At 36.3% G+C, this 21,787-nt stretch overlaps 1 protein-coding gene across 1 annotated transcript in view; it reads left to right on the forward strand.

The window, feature by feature from the left end:
• The window catches only part of Edil3 (EGF like repeats and discoidin domains 3), a 450,159-nt gene that overhangs the window by 275,982 nt on the left and 152,390 nt on the right, over positions 1 to 21,787 (forward strand). Inside the window, exon 6 of the mRNA XM_006980462.4 lies at positions 20,375 to 20,556. Within this exon, the coding sequence (XP_006980524.1) occupies positions 20,375 to 20,556 (182 nt within the window). The remainder of the gene's footprint in view (positions 1 to 20,374; positions 20,557 to 21,787) is intronic.

Raw genomic sequence — 21,787 nt, forward strand, 5'->3', positions numbered from 1 at the left:
TCAATAGCTTAGACTTCTTTAACAACGTTAATTTCGATGGACATGGGTTTAAAGTATAAGTGATTGGTGGTCTAACAACTCGGGATTTTGCAAAGACTCTAAAACAATATAGTTATGTTACATGCTGAGACCAATATCAAAATACATTAATACATGATCTTTGATATTAAGTCATGAGATATCGTTGTCATGACCATTGTCTGACTTCTCTAGATAAATTTGCCTGGATAAAAAGAAGATCATCTTTAAGTTACGTGTAAACCCAAACTGTGAAGAAAACTGGCAAGTCACTTGACTTTGTGTCATGCTCCTCTGTTCCTCTAGTATCAGTTCTGTGTCAAATACAGAAATTTTTATTCTCACATTCTTATTCTATTACTTTTGTTACACAAATGATAAGCTTCATTTATTGAAATTTCTCAAACATAACAATATTTGTACTTAAAATGGCTTCTCTCAATAAAGGTTCAGTAGGTCACCAGGTTGTGCATAAAGACATTACTGACAACATAAAATAACAGTCATTTTTTTTAACTACATCTGGTAGAAAAAGAACTCATAGGCGCTTTTTAACTCCTTTTCTTAACATGCAAAAATGCCAGCTTTGGGGACATATTTAATCATTAGTTTGACAGAGTTCCTTGTACATGCTTCTCTGACCTCATTAATTATGCAGAACTTTACAAATATTGAAAAGAAGCTATTATTAATTTATCATTATAGTGCCTGGTGTAGTCATAAAAGGTAAATGTTCTATGTTCTGTGAGTCATTGTGGTATTTGATCTTAAAATAATTTTTAAGTAATACGCAAAATTTTTACACGGAAATTAATATGCCAACATGAGAGGGGGCAGTTGTAGTCTAAAGCACATTCTGGTTGAAAATCTCTCATCCACTTTACAAAGAGGAGTAATATCCTCAGAAACCTATGAAAATTTTTAATCATTAAAATTAAGGAATATCAGAAAAATACTTAGAAACACAAAATCATGTTTTGAATTCCTTCATGTTATAGATGGAATCCACTCAGATCCTCTAAATGTAGCAGCATATCACCAAAGGCCATGCACAGAATATTTACTTATTACCATGTAATTATTGTCGGTGTCGGCCTTGTCTTGGTGTGCCAAATCTTTCCTCTGATCTCAATTTCCTAGGAGTGGACATTTATAGACGTTTTCTCATTGTTTTTACTGCCTTCCCCTCAACATCAATTAAAATACCTGCATGGATAAATTGCACAAGCTATATTTGGGCATTTGTGTAGGTAACTAATATATCTTTGACTTTAGCAATATTTATACACATTGAGAGGTGGCACACACAAGCACAGACAGAAAACAGGGCAAGGAATAGGGAGAACGTGAACTAAACATTGTCTGCTATAATTCTGAAAAATGAGAAACAGCGAGTCACATATTTAAATGTATGAAGAGACAACTATTTCATCTAAATTAAGCTGAAGTTTTAAAAGGAAAAATTGGAATATTTTTCATGTTCGTCTTACACTTTTTAGCAACATAAAAATGAAAGACGGCCACTGTTTTACGCTCTACTTTCAGCTTCTCTACTCCCAAAAATATAATTATAGCATTTTTGAAATCACACTAGCAGCCTAGCCAAGGAATGTCGTAACAAGGCTGCTTTTATTAAAGGATGAAAAGATTTTTCTTCTTTACTATTTCACTTTAGCCACATAGTACAAGGCAGTTTCAAAAATAGTGTTGCAGTTAGTAATTCACGCTATTCCTTAGCCATGTTTATGAAAATCAAGGATAAAAACTCACTTTCTAAATGACTGTAAGGTGTGAAGGTAACTATAATTAATTGAATAATTTTACTCACATTTACTTTAGAAATCTGTAAGTGCTGATGATGAGCCTTGGGTAAACATTAGTGTGACGATAATAAACCATGGGAGTGTGAGGAATATCCTATTCCTGAGCACATAAATGTTTAACTAGTAGTTTCTTATCATTCTAGTGATTGTTATGCAAATAAAAAACTACCAGAAAGAAAACTTTGAAAACAAACAAAAACCCAAGTTAAGACATAAAGCACATGATAAATAATGCTCATAATTTGGAAATATGGATGACCTTTCATCTTGTTAGTGGGACACTTATAACCTAATTTCATGTTCTATGTGATAACAGTGCAAACAGTTGCCTCCCCCATTTATTCTGTGCTACTCTGTTAAACAAAAAGTAATGTTTATGCCATAATGGACTTTCTTAAGTGAAGAAGTATGAAAATGGCCCTATGTTTACAGGAAGGTAAACAGCAAGAGAGGAAACATAAAGCGGTAGAAATCCTTGAAGTAGGCATTTACAATTGTCCTTGCTTAGGCTTCTCTAGATATGAAATGATGCCAGCTTTAAACATGATCCCACTAAGCTGTGTCTTGCAACGTAATCACTCTCTACCTTACTGAAGTAAAAAATGTTTTACCTGTGAACTGTGCAAAGAGCCAAAGCAGTGTGTGTGTGTGTGTGTGTGTGTGTGTGTGTGTGTGTGTGTGTGTGTTTGTGCACATTTGATTTGTGAGGACTTGTGTATGCTGCAGTGTGTGACGATGAAAGGACAACTTGTTGGTCCTTGTCTTTGACTTTGCTTAAGACAGTTCTTTTATTGGTCCCTTGTGCATGTGCCAGGCTGGCTAGCCCATAAGCCTCCAGGAATTCTCTCGTTTCTGGCACACGTCTCACCAGAGGAGCACTGGGGTTTAGACTAAGCTTGAAATCATGGGGTTTTAACTCTTCCTCATGCTTGCATAGAAAGTGCTGACCTGTATTCCTTTTCTAACTAACCCCCATATATATATATATATATATATATATATATATATATATATATATATATATAATTTTTATTGCATTTATTTATAAGGGAAAGTGCATACATTACCACATATGTAAAGGTCAGAAATCAACTTATTGTCAAATATGTCCTTCATGTTGCAAGTTCTAGTCATCAAACTCTGGTCTTTAGGCTTGGTTGAAGGCTTCACTACCCACAGAGTCATTTCATTATGTCCCCAATCTCAAGATAGAATGATATGTGAACTATGTCTAACTTTAATCTACAGTCTGTGGCAGAAACAGCAGGAACAAAGATGACAAAATGAATTGATCTGTCTTCTCATTTATTAATATGAAATTTTAAACTGGTGGCTAAAGGTCCAGATTATCATTTCTATACCTTCTGCACTCTGCTTAAATATCCCTAAAATATCATATCACAATGCTTATCATGACCAAATAATAACATACACTTTTGAGGGGAGCAGGTAAGTAGCCTAGTATGTTCATCTAGAGGGAATCAGTATGTCTAGATAGTACTTCTCCTAATAGTGGTTATGAAAAAAAGATAGATATAAAAGTCTGGGACTGAGGTGAAAGTGTACTCATAGTGTAATGGAGAACGATGTGGAGGGAGATGCCATCCGCTATTTGAGCCTTGATCGAATGATCCAGTTATGTATTTGAGTATCTCTTAGTGCCAGTCATTATGAGTGATTCAGGAAGTATACCAGTCAGTCTAGCAGGGAAGAACCAAATACAAAAAAATGTCATAAAACATGTATAATGTTACATGGAAGTCAGACACCCATTTATAAGTTGATATCAAAAAATATATGTTCAAAGAAGAATATACAAGTGCTTTTTTAACATTACAATATGGACTTAAGAGGGTTTTTTTGCATACCAGGATTGACACAAGTAATTGAGATTAGAGGAAGAATGTGACAAGTAAAAATGATAGATACTGATTAAAAAATCATTTCAGATACTGTCTTCTGAGTAAAATTACTAAAAGGTAAATAGTAAGCATCTAATAAGTTGACCATCACCTTCTGAATGTTTATCATTTATTAAAAAGTATGGATTCGGGAGTTTGAGGTAGTGAGATTTTCACATAATTTCCTTGGCATACAGGAATTTAATATTGATTAAAGTGAGCTATGTGGGAAACAGACAGCAGCTGCTCAGATCATGAGGTCTTGAGCTATGATGAAGTTATCCACAGCAGTAAATGATTACTGTAATTAATAACACTTATGTGTGTCTTGATGTCAAAATATTATTTTGTTCTTTTTAAAACATTGTATGTGTGGAACTTCCGAATCACTTAATATTGATTTAATCACTTTGGTGAATCTGTAAATAGAGAATGAGAAAAGATTAATGCTAGTAGGGTTGGATCCAGATGTTAAAGGGTGGCTTTAGTGCAATACACACGGTGTAATGGCTGCATTACTGTGTTCGTGAAATAAACTTGACTTATACAAATTGTAGACGCTAGTACATATATTATAGATTATAATATAATATAATATAACTAAAGCAGATTAAAACAACTTATTGTTGATATTTTTGTGGCTACCTCTCCAATTTCTCTTCTGTCTTGTACATGCTGATTACAATACTGATAATCAGGGGCAATCTTTCTACTAAAATTACAGACTTTTGGAAAATATGGTTGTTTAATATTATCATAATTTTTGTACTCTCTTGTTATTTATAACATAATATTTAACACAATTAGCTCTTTATATCTTTCCAATAGTACAATGAAACCTTGAGAGAATAAACCCAATACCATTTCTTTGTGACAAAAGATCACATGTAAAGAAAATTTTCTGAAAACATATATGTAAGTGATATTATATAGACTGAGGTTTTATGTGATTGTATGTAAACACACATGCACATGCAAGTGACATTATACAGTTTCAGTGGTTATATATGTGAATACACATACACATACACACATATATATATGTTCATACATACACACATACAAGTTGTATTATACAAACTGAACAGAAATATATATATACACACACACAGACATGTATCCACACAAGTGACATCATGAAGACTGAGCAGGTTGTGTTTAGGTATATATGCATACATACACACACACACACACACACACACACACACACACACACACACACACACAAAGTGACATATAAAGAGGAGTAGGTTGTATATGAATGCACACACATGAATACATACAAGTGATATTATATAGACTGAATGGGTTGTATTTAGGAGTATATATGTATACACACTACACACACACAGACACACACATCTATATACATACAAGTAACATTACACAAACTGACTGGGTTTTATTTAAGTATGTATATGTGTATACACACACACATATAGACAACAACAATTAATTAAAGAAGAGGCCATGTTTTGAAAGAGGGTAAGGAGGACTTATTGGAGGGATTTGGAGGGAGGAAAGAGAAGGGTTAGTAATGTAATTATATTACAATCTCAAAACATGAAGTAATAAAAAGAAAATGTTCTTTTAGTGTCAGATGGTTAAAAGTCCTTTTTCTTCTAATTCTACTGATGGATAATTATCTGAAAAGAAATCTCTGCCTTCTGGTCAAGGTCACGTTTAGACCCAATTTATGACTTTTTTTTTCAGTATATCCTGTCTGTGGCCTTGGAAATCAGATAAAGTGAATGAAAGCAATTTTCTCACGTTGGTTGCTAATGTGTGTGCCATGCTGAAGCAGAAAGGGTGCCACAGAGGAGGCAAGCAGGGGGTTCAGTTCAGTAGGAAGTGCAGGTTGCTATCCTCTCGGGAATGCCGTGGAATAAATGATCTATCACTGAGGACTTCAGCAAAATTGCCAACAGCTAAAACAGCATCTTCCTTCGTTCTAAATGGAGCACTGTTCAGATACTAAATTGGCTGGAAAATATCCATCATATCTGTGCTTTTTTAAGTTGTAATCTGATTTGTCACAGTGCTAATGTGGGACTCTCCTCTAAGAGACCCCTATTTTCCCCCACTGTAGAGAAAAGTGCCTGCCAGACACAGACCTATTTTAAAAGGAGGTTATTTAATTAGTTATTTTTATTTCCAGCGAGGCTGGCAATATACTGTGGGGAATCATTTCATTTTCATTCATTACAGAAGGCATGGTTTATATTTCCCCCAGGCAAAGGGCTTTATCTGACAAGTTGAATGCTTTAGTGACAAAAATATCTGATGATGGATATGGTATTAAGGAGATGCCAAGTGACACAATGCTTTGAATCACTTTCCATAACTGTATGATTAATGGTTGTTCATATGTGTGTATTTATAATTTTTATTAGAGAACATTTTGCATGGGAGTATGAGTAGGTTTTATTCTCCATTTTTATTTCTCTGGGAAGAGATGGATGGATTTAAACCTGTCTGAACCTGTGGCATATGTGTAAACCATGGTTCTCTAGGTATTTACAGTAAAGTCAATTTCACCCATCCATGAATTTTTATAGCAGCTCTCTTTAACTGCAGTAAAACAACAACACAAATACTACAATTCACTCAAGGCATACTGGCTGCAATAGGCTTCCTAAGTTCTTGTTCAGTATTGTTCCTGACTTTTTGAACAAGTGTGCAAGTGAGTGGCATCCTCTCTGATACATAGATGATTAATCCGTTAGTGCACATACTTTGAGGTGTATTAATGTTATATAAATGTCTTAAAAATAAACACACCAGACTCCTATACCAAGCCATTCTGAATTAATTAGAACAAGATGTGTCCTGGCACTGGGACTTCTAAGGAGCTTTCCAAATTAGCTTAATGTGCAGCAAAACTGAAAACTGGAACTTTTCAAAGGTTAAGTAAATTCCCCAAGTTTGCATCATTGCTAAGTGGTGCTGTAGGAATTCAAACCCTAAACTCTCTGACTCCGGAAGACAAAGTGGTCAGTGAAGGAGGACATACTTCATGCACGAGCTCTGCTTAGAGTGCCCATTCTTGGAACTGAATTCCCTTTCATGCTTTCAGCCAGAATCGCAGTGAAGGGCTGTTAGCAGCAGACAATTTGCCAAAAACTCAATGAGGCACTTTATATACTTTTAAATTTTCATTTATTAATTTATACTTAATTGTTACTTTGGCTTTCTTTTCCTAAAATACTTATGATATAGTTACGTACTGTAAAAACTCTAAAATCAAAATGAGGGTTTCCATTTTATTTTTGTTGCAGTTTTGGTTTAACTGAAATAATAATTTTTTTCTTTTTCTTTCTTTCTTTCTTTTTTCCATCTTTTGAGACAAGGTCTCACTATGTAACCCTGGCCATCCTGGAACTTACTCTGTAGACAGGCTGGACTTGAACTCACAAAGATCCACCTGCCTCTGCCTGCCTACTGCTGGGATTAGAGGCATGCGCCACTCCACCCAGCTGAAATGATAAATTTTCAAAGTACTATGTTTTCAAGGATATTTTAGGGCAACCCTGTCAGCACAATTTATATTTCACGGAGTTCATCTTTCCTGTAGCTACAGAGGAATTGGGGAATTGAAGAAACTATTGAGCTAATGATATATTTTCTTCCTAAAATAACACTTGTGCCCCTGCTTTTCTTTTTCTCTGTACACTTTATGCTGTTTACCTTTTTATATTAAAAATAGTGACTATGTCTTATGATGACTGAGCTAGATTACCATTTTTTTTATACATTTTACTTTTTTAAAAAAAGACTTTCTAAGAAAAGCAAGTCCTTTTTCCCTTTGTTCAGGATTTTCCAGAAGTGCAAAAGATGCTTGTTTCATTTTCGGTTAATTATGTTTGCATCTTGATGCCCCTCCCAGACTCCTGGGTTGTGATATTATTAAGCATCTAAGTGTGCCTAGCTGACATTTGCAAGATGCAAGCTTCTATCTAGATGAGATGTTTTTTTTGTCATTCCATAATGAAAGAGGCATAGATTTTTTTTTCTTTAAGGCATTTAAAGCAAGCTATGGCTCATGCCCATAATTCCAGAGGCTCAGGTCACAGGATCTGGAGTTGAACGCTGGTCTAGGAAAAAATAGAAAATATTTCTCAAAAGCAAATCAAACAAAATTACAAACAGAACAAAAGAAAGCATCTGTTTTATTATGATTGTTTAATTTCTTTAAAAATTGATGATATATTTGCCTGGCGGTGGTGGTGCACACCTTTAATCCCAGCACTGAGGAGGCAGGCAGATCTCTCTGAGTTCAAGGCCAGCCTGGTCTACAGAGCAAGTTCCAGGAGAGCTAGGGCTGTTACTCAGAGAAACCTTGTCTCACCCCCCCCAAAAAAGATAAATAAATAAATAAAAGAAATTAATTATGTAAGTGTAATATACCTTTATATGCAAATAAAAGCATATGTATCTGTTTATTCATTAGATTGAACTATATAGCAATAATGTATCATGCTGCAATGTACAGAAAATAACTATTTTATTCCAAATGGACATTTCGTTGACTGTATACAAGGCTCACTTTCATTTGAGGAGCTGAAGATTTAAATTTGTATTGAAGACCGGAAGTGTGTGCCTGGCCACTGACACACAGGTGCCGCTGGCAGAAGCTGTAGCGATTTCTCCTTCCCATAAACAGTGTTCAAAGGTGTTTAACCTGGGCACCACACAACATCAGGATCTCCTTGATTATTACAAATCATAAACCTGGGAAGAAGCAGAAGTCAGAATTTCTGTTTCACCAGCCTCTTCTCTGTTCAGCACCCTGTAAAACAGCTCTGGTGTGAGTCTCTGCTGAGTGAGAGATAATATATGAGGAGCTAGCCTCACCTTTAGAAATTCATAACAAAAATACTCTATTAAATTTCCCTAGAATGTTCTTCTCATAAAGCTAGTAAAGCGTTCTCTGTTTTAGTAGCTTTACATTTATTTTGCTCAAAATTCCTCATTGAATTATCCCCTTCAGGACCACAGAAGCCATTGTAAATTCAATAGGCAAAGCCTACTGGTACTGTCTTCTGTGGGGGGTGTTCAACTTGTAGATGGATAGGGTGAAAATTCATCTTCTGTCTCAGCTGCATGGTGAAAAATCTGGATATACATGTAAGTGTGTATGCATGTGTGTATATATGTGTTTATCCATGTGTGTATGTATGAATGGGTGTGTATATGTATATATCTATGCATACATGCATGTATGTGTGTATGTATGTATCCATGCATGTATGTATGTAGCTGTGTATATGTGCATGGATGTATGTGTATATATAGGTATGTATGTATATTTGTGCTTAAAAATGACAAAGAAAAATAGCACAGTTGAGACTAAATTACAGAGCCTGAATGTGAAAGAAGTTTGTGGTTTGCAACCTGCATTTGCCCCCCCTTCAGAGGCCTTGTGTGAAATCTCCAGTAGAGAAAACTAATGGGCCCAGTCCTTTTAAGTTTCCTGAACCAGCCCTAATAATTCTCTGAACTGTGTAGGTAATAGTCAGTTGTCTCCCAAATTAATCAAGCATTCCTTTACATTTTAGGATAGAATACAGGAAATAGATGTCTCTAGAATCCAAATGACCCGATCATTATCTTCACATTTTCAGACCGTTGTGTTTTATTTAGAATTCATCCCATGATTTCCCCAGTCCCGTCTGAAAGCTTATTGTGCTGCACTGTGCTATCTGCAACAGCTTGCTTGACCTCTTGTATTTCATTTGACCTCCAGAATATCCAGATGTCACATGTGACCTGAGATAATATCTAGTGTGAAGAAAGGTATAAAAATACTGTACCTGATAGGTAGACTTGGTAATGAGATTGGAGACTATGACTTATCTCAGAAATAAAAATCATTGTATGTGTGCCAATAATACTGCTTTGTAACCAAGCTTCAGAGAAAATACTTTGTAACATTTGTCCTAATGTGCGTCTGAAAAAAAAATCACTTAAAAAACATAAATAAATTAAAAGTGTGGAAATGGGTCTTCGCCATAGGTTGAGCATTTTCATTCAGCGTTTACGCTGTTCAATAGCTAAGTCTGCCTTCGGCATTTTATTTAGGACCAATATCCATTGTTGACGTTATACTCCGCAGCTGTGTGTTTTGGAAGTAAGTGATAATATGTATAAGTCTTTGGGGTTTTTCCTGGAGGATTTTGACTGACTCTTGTTTGACCATGCCATGCTATGACCTTCATAACTGGAGAAAGACACACAATGTACTCTGTGTGGTAGCCTGAGTACAAGTTACTGAAACCTTGCCTAGCTGCAAGCTTGCTTTTAGCCCCTAGAAAACCTATACAGCACTTCCGTTTTGTTTTGTTTTTTTTTTTTAAATGCATCATAAGCACTAAAGCATACTCTTTATTGTCTTCCTGCAGCATACTTTACTGGGTTAGGATCATTATCTTTAGATTGTGATAAGTTTTCTTTAAATTATCGCAATAAAAATGTTGTCCTTTGAATACTAGGTTACAAGGACTTTTCTACTTAAGGAACACCCAGCATGCCTCATAAATACACATGCAATTTAGCTTTGGGGGATATTAAAGGATAATTTCCTGTTATAATTTGATTTATTCATCGGTTTAACTTTTTCCTGAGTTAGACCAATTAATCAAAACTAATAATATATCATAATTGACTGGAGATAAGGCAAATGAGAAAAGAATATCCTCACTTTACGGGGAAAGTCACTAGATAGCTGATAATTGAATCCATAATGTTATGCAGCTTTCATTTAAAGTTGACATTTCCTCTGCCTCCAAGAGTTGATTTTTATAAGTTCTCATGCCCAAAAATACAAGAAAAATAGTATTTTAAAGTTTTGGCCACCACTCAATACTTAACAGTGACAATATCTGTATTCAGAAGACTATTCCATTTCAAAAAAAAAGAGGTAGTTATAATTCCAAATGCTATGGTTGTTTTGCTTTAGCTCTCAAAACTGAGAGCTGCAAATTTGTTGGACATTGTGCTAAGTGTTTTGGAAGCATACAACATAGAGAGGCATGGCTTCTACCTTTGAGAAGTTAGATAGATAGATAGGTAGATAGATAGATAGGTAGGTAGATAGGTAGATAGATAGATAGATAGATAGATAGATAGATAGATAGATAGATAGATAGATAGATAGATAGATTTGATCTGGGAGATTTAATCAGGACATTTCTTCATCTTTCCAATATGTGGAAATGGTAAAGCACAATTCAAAATGGAATTGGAGGAATAGCTCCTAATGCCCCATATCGTAGAACCACAGCATTCATGATAATGAAAAAATAGCATATATCTGAACTAGGCAATCCATCTGACACAAAGAAATTTCAATTTTATGTGCAACTCACATAAGCAGAAGTGTTGCTGGTTGAAATTATGAGTTGCCTAAGTGTGTCCTCTGTGGTTTATACCCTGGTGCAGAGAAGTTCTTGTGTGTGGAGGGAAGCAAAATTGTGTGATGGACATTTCACTTTAGCTTCATTTAAGGTGACACTCTGGACATTTTAAATAGGAGACAAACAGGAATGCTCCACGGGAATTGAAGAATGTTGGCTACAGGAAAGGCTGCTTTTGTCTCTCCACCTTCCCATGCCCATTCCATGTCCTGAGAGATGCTTTTCATCTCCTGTGCATCCTGCAGCCGAACAGAGTGTTCATGCTATTTCCCTGAGGTCCGTCTTCTGCTAACTTCCTGTCTTCCCACCATCTCTTGCTCTTTTTTGCTGACACTCCTTCTTAAAACTTGGAATATGATAACCTTGAGAGAAATCAGATGAAAGGCTTGGGGATTAGATGTCAAGTGTCATCAGAAAATACACTCTTTGAGCTCCCTTTAGCCCTCTGGCCACAGTGAAGAGAAACAGTCTTGCTGCCTTCTTACTGATTTTAAGGCCAGGTCTCAAGACAAGAAAAGTAAAACAAATACTAGGGATAAATAAAAGCTGGGGTACAAGTGGCACAGCGGGAAGCTGCCATTGGAATCAGCATTAATTTCTGCAGACCTGGAGGTCAGCAATAATCCCTTTGCCAGTCCTCCTGCTCAGCACAATTACCATGCTATGCTAAGCACAGTGGAGGACTCACTGGTATGAGAAGATGAGATGCTCGGAGGGAGAGGGGATGGGAGATGCTTAAAAGAGATTTGTTTCTTACACGGCTTTAATTTGAAATCCTCTCATTCTAAAGATGTCTGAATATTGAGATAGAGCAAATGAAAGCGGTACATCCCTGTTCCAATTCAGCCGTGCATCCCACTTATTTGAAAGGCTTAATCAGCAACACTGAGAAGCAAGAGGTGAGACATCTTGAGCGCGGCTTGCTTGTCAGCTGCAAGATCAATAAAATGTAGATGCAATTCTTTGCCACACTCCAGAGAACGAGTTTGCAGAGTGAGAAGGACTTCACTCTAAAGCTATTCTCCTCACATTTGGACAGCGCTCTGGAGAGGGCACTTGAGGCTTGGCCCCAGCTGGCCCAGCTGTTTCTGTTTCAACATGCCAAGTGACATCATTCTGTTGCTCGATGTTAATCTGGACGTAGGCCTGGGGCGGGGGGAGGGAATAAAGAGACATTTCCAGTCCATTCAGACAACCAGGAGTGTACTTCTTTTCAGTGACTATGTAAATGATGCCCAAAAGCATTCAGTCTTCACTGTTGAATGGGCTCATTAATTTAAGCACACTGTCTTATCCAACAAAGGCAAGCACAGGACAAGGATGTATAAACAGAACCTCACAGCCAGCAAATACGGACACTGTTTATACTGCTATAGTCTACTTTAGCTGCAGAGTTCAGCACTTATCACACCTCCACTGCATCTACTGAAGAGGTACTGATGGGGTATTCCAGAAACCCTTGGTAATGGTAGCCTACTGAAAAAGAGATGCTCCTATTATCCATCTCATTAAAGCTCTTCTTCCTCAGTGAAGATACAAAGAATTTTTCGAGAAGGCCTTTGAACTGGTTAGCAAATATAAATGAAAATGACATACTTTTAACTGAATTGCATAAATAAAACTTTACAATGACTCCTAGAATTTGTACTAGTTTCTTAACTGTAGTCTTTGCTTTTAGAAGTCAGTATCTTCTCTTTGAAAAGTACGCTAAAATTGAAGTTTATTGTTAGATACAATGAGATACAATCCCTGCTGACAAAGCCTCACTCCCACCAGTTGGTGCAATGGACAGGCAGACACAAGAAAGATGGACAGTTGATAAGGATCAGGGACATGCTTGAGTATCAAAGCAGGCCTTCCCATTCGATACCATCCCTGCAGCCTGGGTAATGGGAGAGAGTGAGCAGTTGGCGTCAATGGAGTTTGTAGTTGAAACAAAGCAGGTTCTTCAGTGTCAATCCAGCAGCAATATTGAGTTTTGATAAATTTCTCTAGAGGAATTAAGTTTAATGATTTTAGATGTTAAGCACAACATGTGTTCCTATCAATTAAAGAGAGCACTACCTCTGCTATGTGTGACCTTTGAGAGACAGACATCTTGTTTCCCTCCTCCACCGCATTGCAAATCATTACTAGTTCTACCAAATGTTACTTTTGAAGATTTCTTCACTCTTCCTCTTTGCTAACCTTCTTTTAGACATCCTTTTTTTTTTCACTCAAATGAGTAGTATTTCTACTTGGTTATAGTTCTGTCCTCTATAATAAATGTATCCTTAACGGTATAGTGAAATGATCTACATTAAATGAGAATGTAGCCACAATTAGAATATTTCAAAACCCTACCACAGATATAAGCAAGCTTCTCATCAGAATCCTGTACTGTATCTCTATTTCATCCCACCAGGTCATAACCGCTCCCTGCAAATCTGTGTTGGTCTAGTAACACTAAACTCCTACGCCCCTCCTCATGTCCACCTACCTTCATTCCTTCACTTCTGTGTTAGCTCGTACTATTTTCCAGAATTCTTTCATTAAACCCCTCACTGGGGTATGGTTTCCTCACCCAACAATTCTGTGTACTCAATACAACTCCATTATACATAACATACAATGTTACCTTTTATCTCCTCTCTGGGACCAAATCCACCCTGAGAACAACCGGACTGTAAAGACATCATAGTGGCTGGCACTTCCTTCTCTTTTATTGCATTTAGAGTCACCTTTCAGAAAGTCCACCTCTGATCATGTAACTCACTCCCAATGGGATTTATAACTCTCATTTTTTTTTTCTTCATAGCACTTGCCAGGTTATGGTCTTTTCTAGTCATTTATTTGTTTGTACTTCATGTCTGCACAAAGATATTAATTCTCTAAGGACAAAGATATTTTGTGGTTTGTTCATTCCCTTATTTGGACACTACCAAGAAAAGTGCCTAGCATGTAGCAGACTTTAAATGGATATGTATGTTTAAAAGTTAATCGAATTAATGGAGGGTAGATGGATTTTAGACAGATAAGCACATAAGCAGAGTTCAGTTAATTAGTCAAACTTGAATTGGTCTATGATAAATTTTTCAGGTTTCTCTAGAGGAACAGAACTGATAGAATGAATGAATGATTTGATAGATAGATAGATAGATAGATAGATAGATAGATAGATAGATAGATAGATAGATAGATAGATAGATAGATAGACTTTGTGTGTGTGTGTGTGTGTGCGTGCGCGCACACACACACACAATCTTTTAAATCAGCTCATTTGAAATCGTAACTATTGTCTCATACTTCAGAAGCTGAGACTACAGCTCAATTTATGATGCTGGGTGTCTTAGCCATCCCAATCTCATATTGAAAACATGGAGGTTCCTAAAGAACTGCTGGCTCTGTGTTGTCAATAGAAACCTGGAATGCTCCATATACATATTAGAGAAGGAATCTATATCAGCATAAGCTGCACCAAGGTAAATAAACTTGGCAGCAAGAGGAGAGGCCAAGTGAGCAAAGGGGGAATAATCTTCTTTCCATCTCCCTCTGTTATCTGGGCTGCCACCAGAGGTGCTGACTACATTTGGAGGGGATCTTCGTGCGTCACTAAGCACTCAGAACAGTTCCTCAAGTGAGGATCTCTACTCAGATGATAACAATTTGTGGGAAGTTGATATTAAAACCAGCCATCATAGCTATTCCTATGAAACAGGCAGCGCCCAGGCCACGGACAGTCTTCTGCTAACAGGTTCGAGCCTTAGGGAATGTCTCGGCTCACAGTCCTCTCAGGTGACCACCCTCTCCTTCTGCACCTCATTCATTTCGGTACCTTGAGGTCACTCTCCTTCGCTTACTGTTTCAATTCATCTCAGTTTGTGAGCGCCTTCATATTCAGAAGGCCCTGGAAATAGTCTTCATATTCCCTTGTATACTCTTCTCAGGGAAAGAGATTTCCCCAAATAAAGCCCCAGCAGAAGAAATACGTTCAATCTTTGAAGAGACACTCTACATTCCACATCCATTTTTATAGGATTAACTCCCATTTCCATGTCCTCAGTAATGAAATAGTGTGATACCTTTTTTGTTCTTTAAAGTATTACATGGAAAATCATGAGTGAATACTCAGGGGAATGTGAATTTTCAAACACATAGTCCTCATTCTGTGAGCGATTTATCAACTATTATTGCATATTCCTTCTCTCATTTACTAATAGTGATGGCAATGCTTCCCCATAATTTATTTATTTTAAGTATCTTACTATGAGTTGCTTAAGGTCACTTCATCTTAGGTCTATGGACATTTGCATTTTGAATTGTAACACCTGCCTTTATTATTAAACTGTCAGACTTAATAGGACCGTGGGGAAGAATATAACACAGGCTAAAGAAAATTAGATTCTGAACCTTTTATGATGATGGCATCCATTTGTTTATGATCCCCATGATCAGTGAAGGAAGCTGCTATTGTGACAATGTGTCCAGGTGGGATAAACATGAGATGTGAATTTACTCATCAGTTTTCCATTTGCCCAACAGTGCTTTGATAGCTGCATGCAGCACCTATTTATTGAGTGCTGCAGTGTTTAAGGCATTATGCATCTAAAGTTGCATCAGGGAAATAGATCTAGTACTGTTGTAAAAAGATGCTAACGGGCCTGAATCTAAGTCACTTCAACTGGGGTTCAGTTAAAGGAAATTTCAAGTGACCTTATATAGCCATGTTCTTTATTTGCAAACAAAAAATCACACTGTACTTTCAGTAACCTCAAGTAAAAAAATAACATGGGGGTTAGAGAGAAGGCTCAGCAGTTAAGAACGCAGGCTGGGCTTGGCAGTGGTGGGCACATGCCTTTAATCCCAGTACTACTTGGAGGCAGAGGCAGGGGGGTTTCTGTTAGTTCAAGGCCAGCCTGGTCTACAGAGAGAGTTCTTGGACAGCCAGGGCTTTGCAGTGAAACCCTTTCTAAAGAAACTAAAAGTAGATAGATAGGTAGATGATAGATAGGTAGATGATAGATAGATAGATAGATAGATAGATAGATAGATAGATAGATAGATAGATAGATGGATAAAAAGATACATGATAGACAGAGAGAGAGAGAAGAGAGGAAGGAAGGAAGGAAGGAAGGAAGGAAGGAAGGAAGGGAGGGAGGGAGGGAGGGAGGGAGGGAGGGAGGGAGGGAGGGAGGGAGGAAAGAAGAAAGAAAGAAAGAAAGAAAGAAAGAAAGAAAGAAAGAAAGAAAGAAAGAAAGGAAGGAAGGAAGGAAGGAAGGAAGGAAGGAAGGAAGGAAGGAAGGAAGGAAGGAAGGAAGGAAGGAAGGAAGGAAGAAAGAAAGGAAGGAAGGAAGGAAGAGAAAAGAAAAAACAGGCTATTCTTAGAGAACTCAGCTTCTATTCCCAGCACCTACAGAGCAGCTCAAAACCATCTGTAACTCCAGGTCCGGGAGATTTGATGCCCTCTTCTGGCTTCTGTAGGCATCGGGCACACATGGTCCACAGACATACACACAGACAACACCATATACATAAAATAAAATATATTTTTAAAAATTAAAGAAAACATAATTGAGAATAATTAGCATGTAAGAGATAAGATGTTACCTTTTGGACAGGCTTCATTGAAAAATCCTTCACAATTGAGTTTATGGTGTTGGGCTTTTTTGATAAATGTAAGTAAAATAGTAGATATGCAAATGTTGTAAAAGATTGTTTAAGAAAATGAGCAATATAGACTTTAGGACTGGTAAAAGCAATGCCTGTAAACTTGACAATATAAAAACAAGTTTCCTCATTTAAAAATACTTAATAGACACAAATCCCCAATAACATATGAGCATTTTTTTCATTTATTGTCAAATGAATGACAACATGTGACTAATGAGCACTTGGTATATATTGGGAGTCTTATAGTACATGAACTTAAAAAAATATAGTCTATATCACTCAGCTATCAAAAATACAGTCTAAATCACTGTGAACTCTGCTAGCTTCACATGGAGACCCCTTGCTTCCATATACTGGGTGTCCCAAAAGCCTTTTATCTGCAGCTGCCTACTGCAGACCATTTCCAGTGTGAAAAAAGGAGTATTTTTCATGTTCTGTTTGATTGTATGAGACAGGATCCCATGCAGCCCAGGATAACCTGGAATTCACTTTGCCAGTTGACAAATACCTTGAACTTGTGGTCCTCTCTCCCTCCCTGTGGTTGGCTCACATGAATGTATCACCACAGGGTGTTTATGTGGTATGAGAATGAGGCCGCCAGCTATCTTCATGGTATACCAGCACAACCATTCTATAGTCTATTTTCTCAGGCCCAGAAGAGTTGCTTGCTACTCTGCCACTCTCTTGTTGATGCAAGCAAGGTGATGATGAGGATGATATGCACATGAAATTTCACAGGTAAATTTCAGGATGGCCCTAGTTTCCATGATATTGTTTACAATCAAGGTAGAAAGGAACTACTAAAGGCAGTTAAACAGAAACTTGCCTTTAATTATACAATTATTGAGCATTCAAGATACAGAGAAATAATTCCACTACATATTTCAGTTCCTGGTAGAGACTGCACTGATTAATGGTGATAAGTTACCACAGAGTTCATGAATCTTCAGAACCAGTGTTTTATGAAGTTTAAATTCTACAACGAGTAGAATTTCTTTGAGATACCTTGGCACACATGTAAACAAAATCTCACAGCTTGTGTGTTAAAACCCATGGGATCTACTCTTAACTTGAACTAGTTTAACCCCTTCATACCGTAGACTGCAAAATGAGCCAAAAAAGATAGCAACAAAGTGAAAATCATTCATTTGTATTCAGCTTATGATAATGCAAAAGTTCAAAGCCAATATTTTCTGGTGTGTTCCTTAATAAAGAGAAATGGGTAGTTTAAGGGTAACTAACAGTATAGTTGAAAATCTAGTTTCTCTTTTCAAAGTGCTAAAAATAACATCCTGTATAATATAAAGTATTTTAGATGTGCATCCCTAAATGTTATTCAGTTCTTGCTAAAGCTGCCATGCAGTTGAATTGATCAAGCTAGGCTCTGCAGGACTATCAATCTATTTAGTGATCTAAAATAAGCAGTCTGCAGTCAACATCCTCTCTGCTTCCAGCATCTTTGTATCCAAACATTACACAAAGAGCAGACAGGAGCCCTTGAAACTCTTCTAATGTTGGTATTCTCTTTTCAATTCCTTTTTTAATTTTTCTTGATATAATTACATCATTTCCCATTTCCCTTTCTTCCATCTAAACCCTCCCATATATCCCTTTTTGTTCTCTTCCCAGTGCATAGCCTCTTATTCATCAATTAATGTTACATGCACAAATATATGTACATTTGTACATCACTGAAAATACAGGTACAATCTACACCCTATGGGTACTCAACCTGACACAAAGAACTACAGCCAACTAATGGTGACATTTGTCAAAAGCCAGGCTTCTGCAATTTTTATAGTCTAACCAAGAGAAAATCATGAAAGTTTCATAGCCTTTTATGAAGTCTGTAAACTCTAGAGGCTTAAAATGTGAAAGAAAACAAAAGTCTTAAGAGTCAGCATTTGAGCTTCTCAATGTTAAGTGTTTAAGAATATGAGAATTAGTTTATCATGCTGTTCCTAAATTTTAAATATGAATGACTTCATAATGAGATGTAAAGTTTTTTCAGAAAGTGATAAACAGGTCAAATGCATGTTAAAAAGAAGAACATTGTATAGATATAACAATCCAAAAGAATATTTTTAATTGTTAATTGCAAAGAAGCCATTTAACTATGTTAACCTCATTGTTCCTAAAACAATCTGATGAAATAATTACGTATCCATATTTCCATCTTTAAAGTTTTAAAGCCATTCAAGAAGTGCTGGCAATTTTCAAAGGGCAGTTTAATCGACTGAGCATGTATTAGAAAAAAGAAACGTCTATGTCAATGAAAACAGTGACCAATAAGAAACAAAATGATTAATTCAATTAATATAATTAATAAAGTAATTAAATTAATTAAAACATAACTTAATCTTGGCAGTAATCACCAATCGAGAAGATATGTATGTATCGACACTTAATAAGACCAATGTTCTCTAGTCACAGGTTCAGGAATTCACATAGCATATTGTAATAGATATCATAATGAGAATTATTATTGATTATCTAAATATGCATCATAAAAATTCAACATGTGAAATGTTAATGAAATTTTAAAGTCAGGTATTAGATTTTGCTATATTACTTTACTGGTATTGAACCTTTAAAACTAAATTTAAAATTAATGATATTTTATGAACTGTATAATGTATATTTGTAACATAACTCTATATACCTTCACTTGCACTGCCAATTTCAAGAATTAAATACAGCTGATATATAACAGCATCTGATCTTAATCTATGCTTTAATCTTAGCAATGTAAACTTTTTACTAAGAATGCTTTAGGGTTCCAGGTTACACATTTGTAGAAAATTCATAGGTACTTATATTTTAAGCATACAAACTAAATATGCAGAATTGTAAAATTTCAATTAAAATATTTGAGATAACATTTTAAGTTCATCACATACTATAATTATGAAAAATGTCATAAATGTTGGTTCATAGTTATGTGTTCTTTCAATAAAAATAATTGAACTATACTGTTCTGTAATATAGATGTCACAGATAACTATTGTTATAATTTCAACAAAATATATACTGAGATTTTTGTAAAAGCATAACTGATTTAATATAAAATTCAAGTTTGAAAGTTTATAGAAGTGAAAAACATTAGCATTACATTAATTTTGATTCAAAATTCATATGTTGCTTGTCAAGAAATAAATTATCAAAAAATTTTCTTAAGGACTAAAGACTCGTTTTAGTACAGCTCATCTTTGTTAATATGAAATGTGAAATAGGATTTAATTCTGTCTCATGGACAGAATATAGGCCTTCTTTTTAAAGAAGTGGCTTTGGGTAATACAGCTCTCAGTGTAAGACAATACATCTGCACAAAGCTAAATCGTGATATAGAAGGTGAGGTTTTGAGAAGCCACTTTCAAACACAGGGAGCAGAGAGTGTCAGAGTTGACCAGTCACTGTTTGCTGTTGTACTGATCAGTAACAGAACTGCCAGCTGGGCAGGGCTGAAACGGTATCTGGTACAATTTAATCCCATTAAATGCCATTGCCATAAAGTCTGTCATTCTTTCCATTTTGATACACATACATGTTTTTCATGACTTCTTTCCAGAATGCTCCGGGCCATTGGGAATCGAAGGCGGGATCATATCCAATCAGCAGATCACGGCTTCGTCCACCCACCGAGCTCTCTTTGGACTCCAGAAGTGGTATCCCTACTATGCTCGGCTGAATAAGAAGGGACTCATAAACGCCTGGACAGCTGCTGAGAATGACAGGTGGCCGTGGATTCAGGTAACAGAGGGGTGGGACAGAGCTGCTCCCCAAAAGATCACAATCATTTATGGGAGTAGATTAGACAGAATTTGGTGTGATTCTTTCTCATGTTCAAAGTCTGGTTTAGTCTATGACGACACTGGCTGCAAGATCTAAAAATGTGGGGAACAGGCACATTTCTCTGAAAAAGTGAACACAGCATTAAGATGGGAGCATTCTCAGACATAAATACACTGTTTTAAGTTATATTGAAAGAAAGAGATCTTATCATCATTTGCACATGTTCATTTATACAGTGTTAACATTTAGCAGCAGATTATGAAACAAAACAGTAACAATTTTATCTACATATTCTTTGTGAGAAATAATTTCCCATATGCAAATATGAAATGTACAACAGGTCATGATAATATCCAACTGTGTGCGGCACCCTCTTTTTATAAACAGATAATTTTTTAAGTGTTCTGAGGGGCTTTATTACATATCAATTCTGTAAAAGATTGGAAAGGATTTGGAAAGCTTCATAGTATAAAGAGTAAAACAATATGATTACATGGTAATCTTCAAATTATAAAAATATTCAAAGTAGGTGTGTAATTTCTTTATAAGTAGCTAATAATATTATAGAATGAATTACAAAACATTTTATAACTCTTCAAGAGTATCTGTAATTTTTTCTATTTATTTATTTATTTATTTATTTATTTACTTACTTATTTATTTATTTTGCATCCGGACTACAGTTTCCTCTCCTCCAAGTCCCCACCCACACATCCATTCTACCTCTGTTTATATTCAGAAAGGGGCAGGCCTCCCATGAACAACAACAAAACATGGCATATCGGGTTGCAGTATGACTAAGCACCTCCCCTCCCATTAAGGTCAGACAAGGCAACTAACTCAGTATGAGGAATAGGATCACAACAGCCAGCAAAAGAGTCAGAGACAGTCCCTGCTCCCACTGTTAGGAGCCCCACAATAGGAGCAAGCTACACAGCTATAAAATGTACAGAATGCCTAGGCTGGTCCATGGAGGTTCTCTGGTTATAGTTTCAGTCTCTGTGAGCCTCTATGAGGCCAGGTTAGTCAATTCTGTGGGTTTTCATTCCTTTCTTTCTGTCTTTTTTGTTGTTGTTGTTGTTTTGGTTTTGTTTTGTTTTGTTTTGATACAGGGTTTTTCTCTGTGTAGCTTTGGAGCCTGTTCTGGACCTCTCTGTAGAAGATCTTGCCTCAAACTCACAGAGATCCA

Source organism: Peromyscus maniculatus, chromosome 15 (assembly GCF_049852395.1).
Source record: "Peromyscus maniculatus bairdii isolate BWxNUB_F1_BW_parent chromosome 15, HU_Pman_BW_mat_3.1, whole genome shotgun sequence".
In the NCBI taxonomy this organism is placed as follows: Eukaryota; Metazoa; Chordata; class Mammalia; order Rodentia; family Cricetidae; genus Peromyscus; species Peromyscus maniculatus.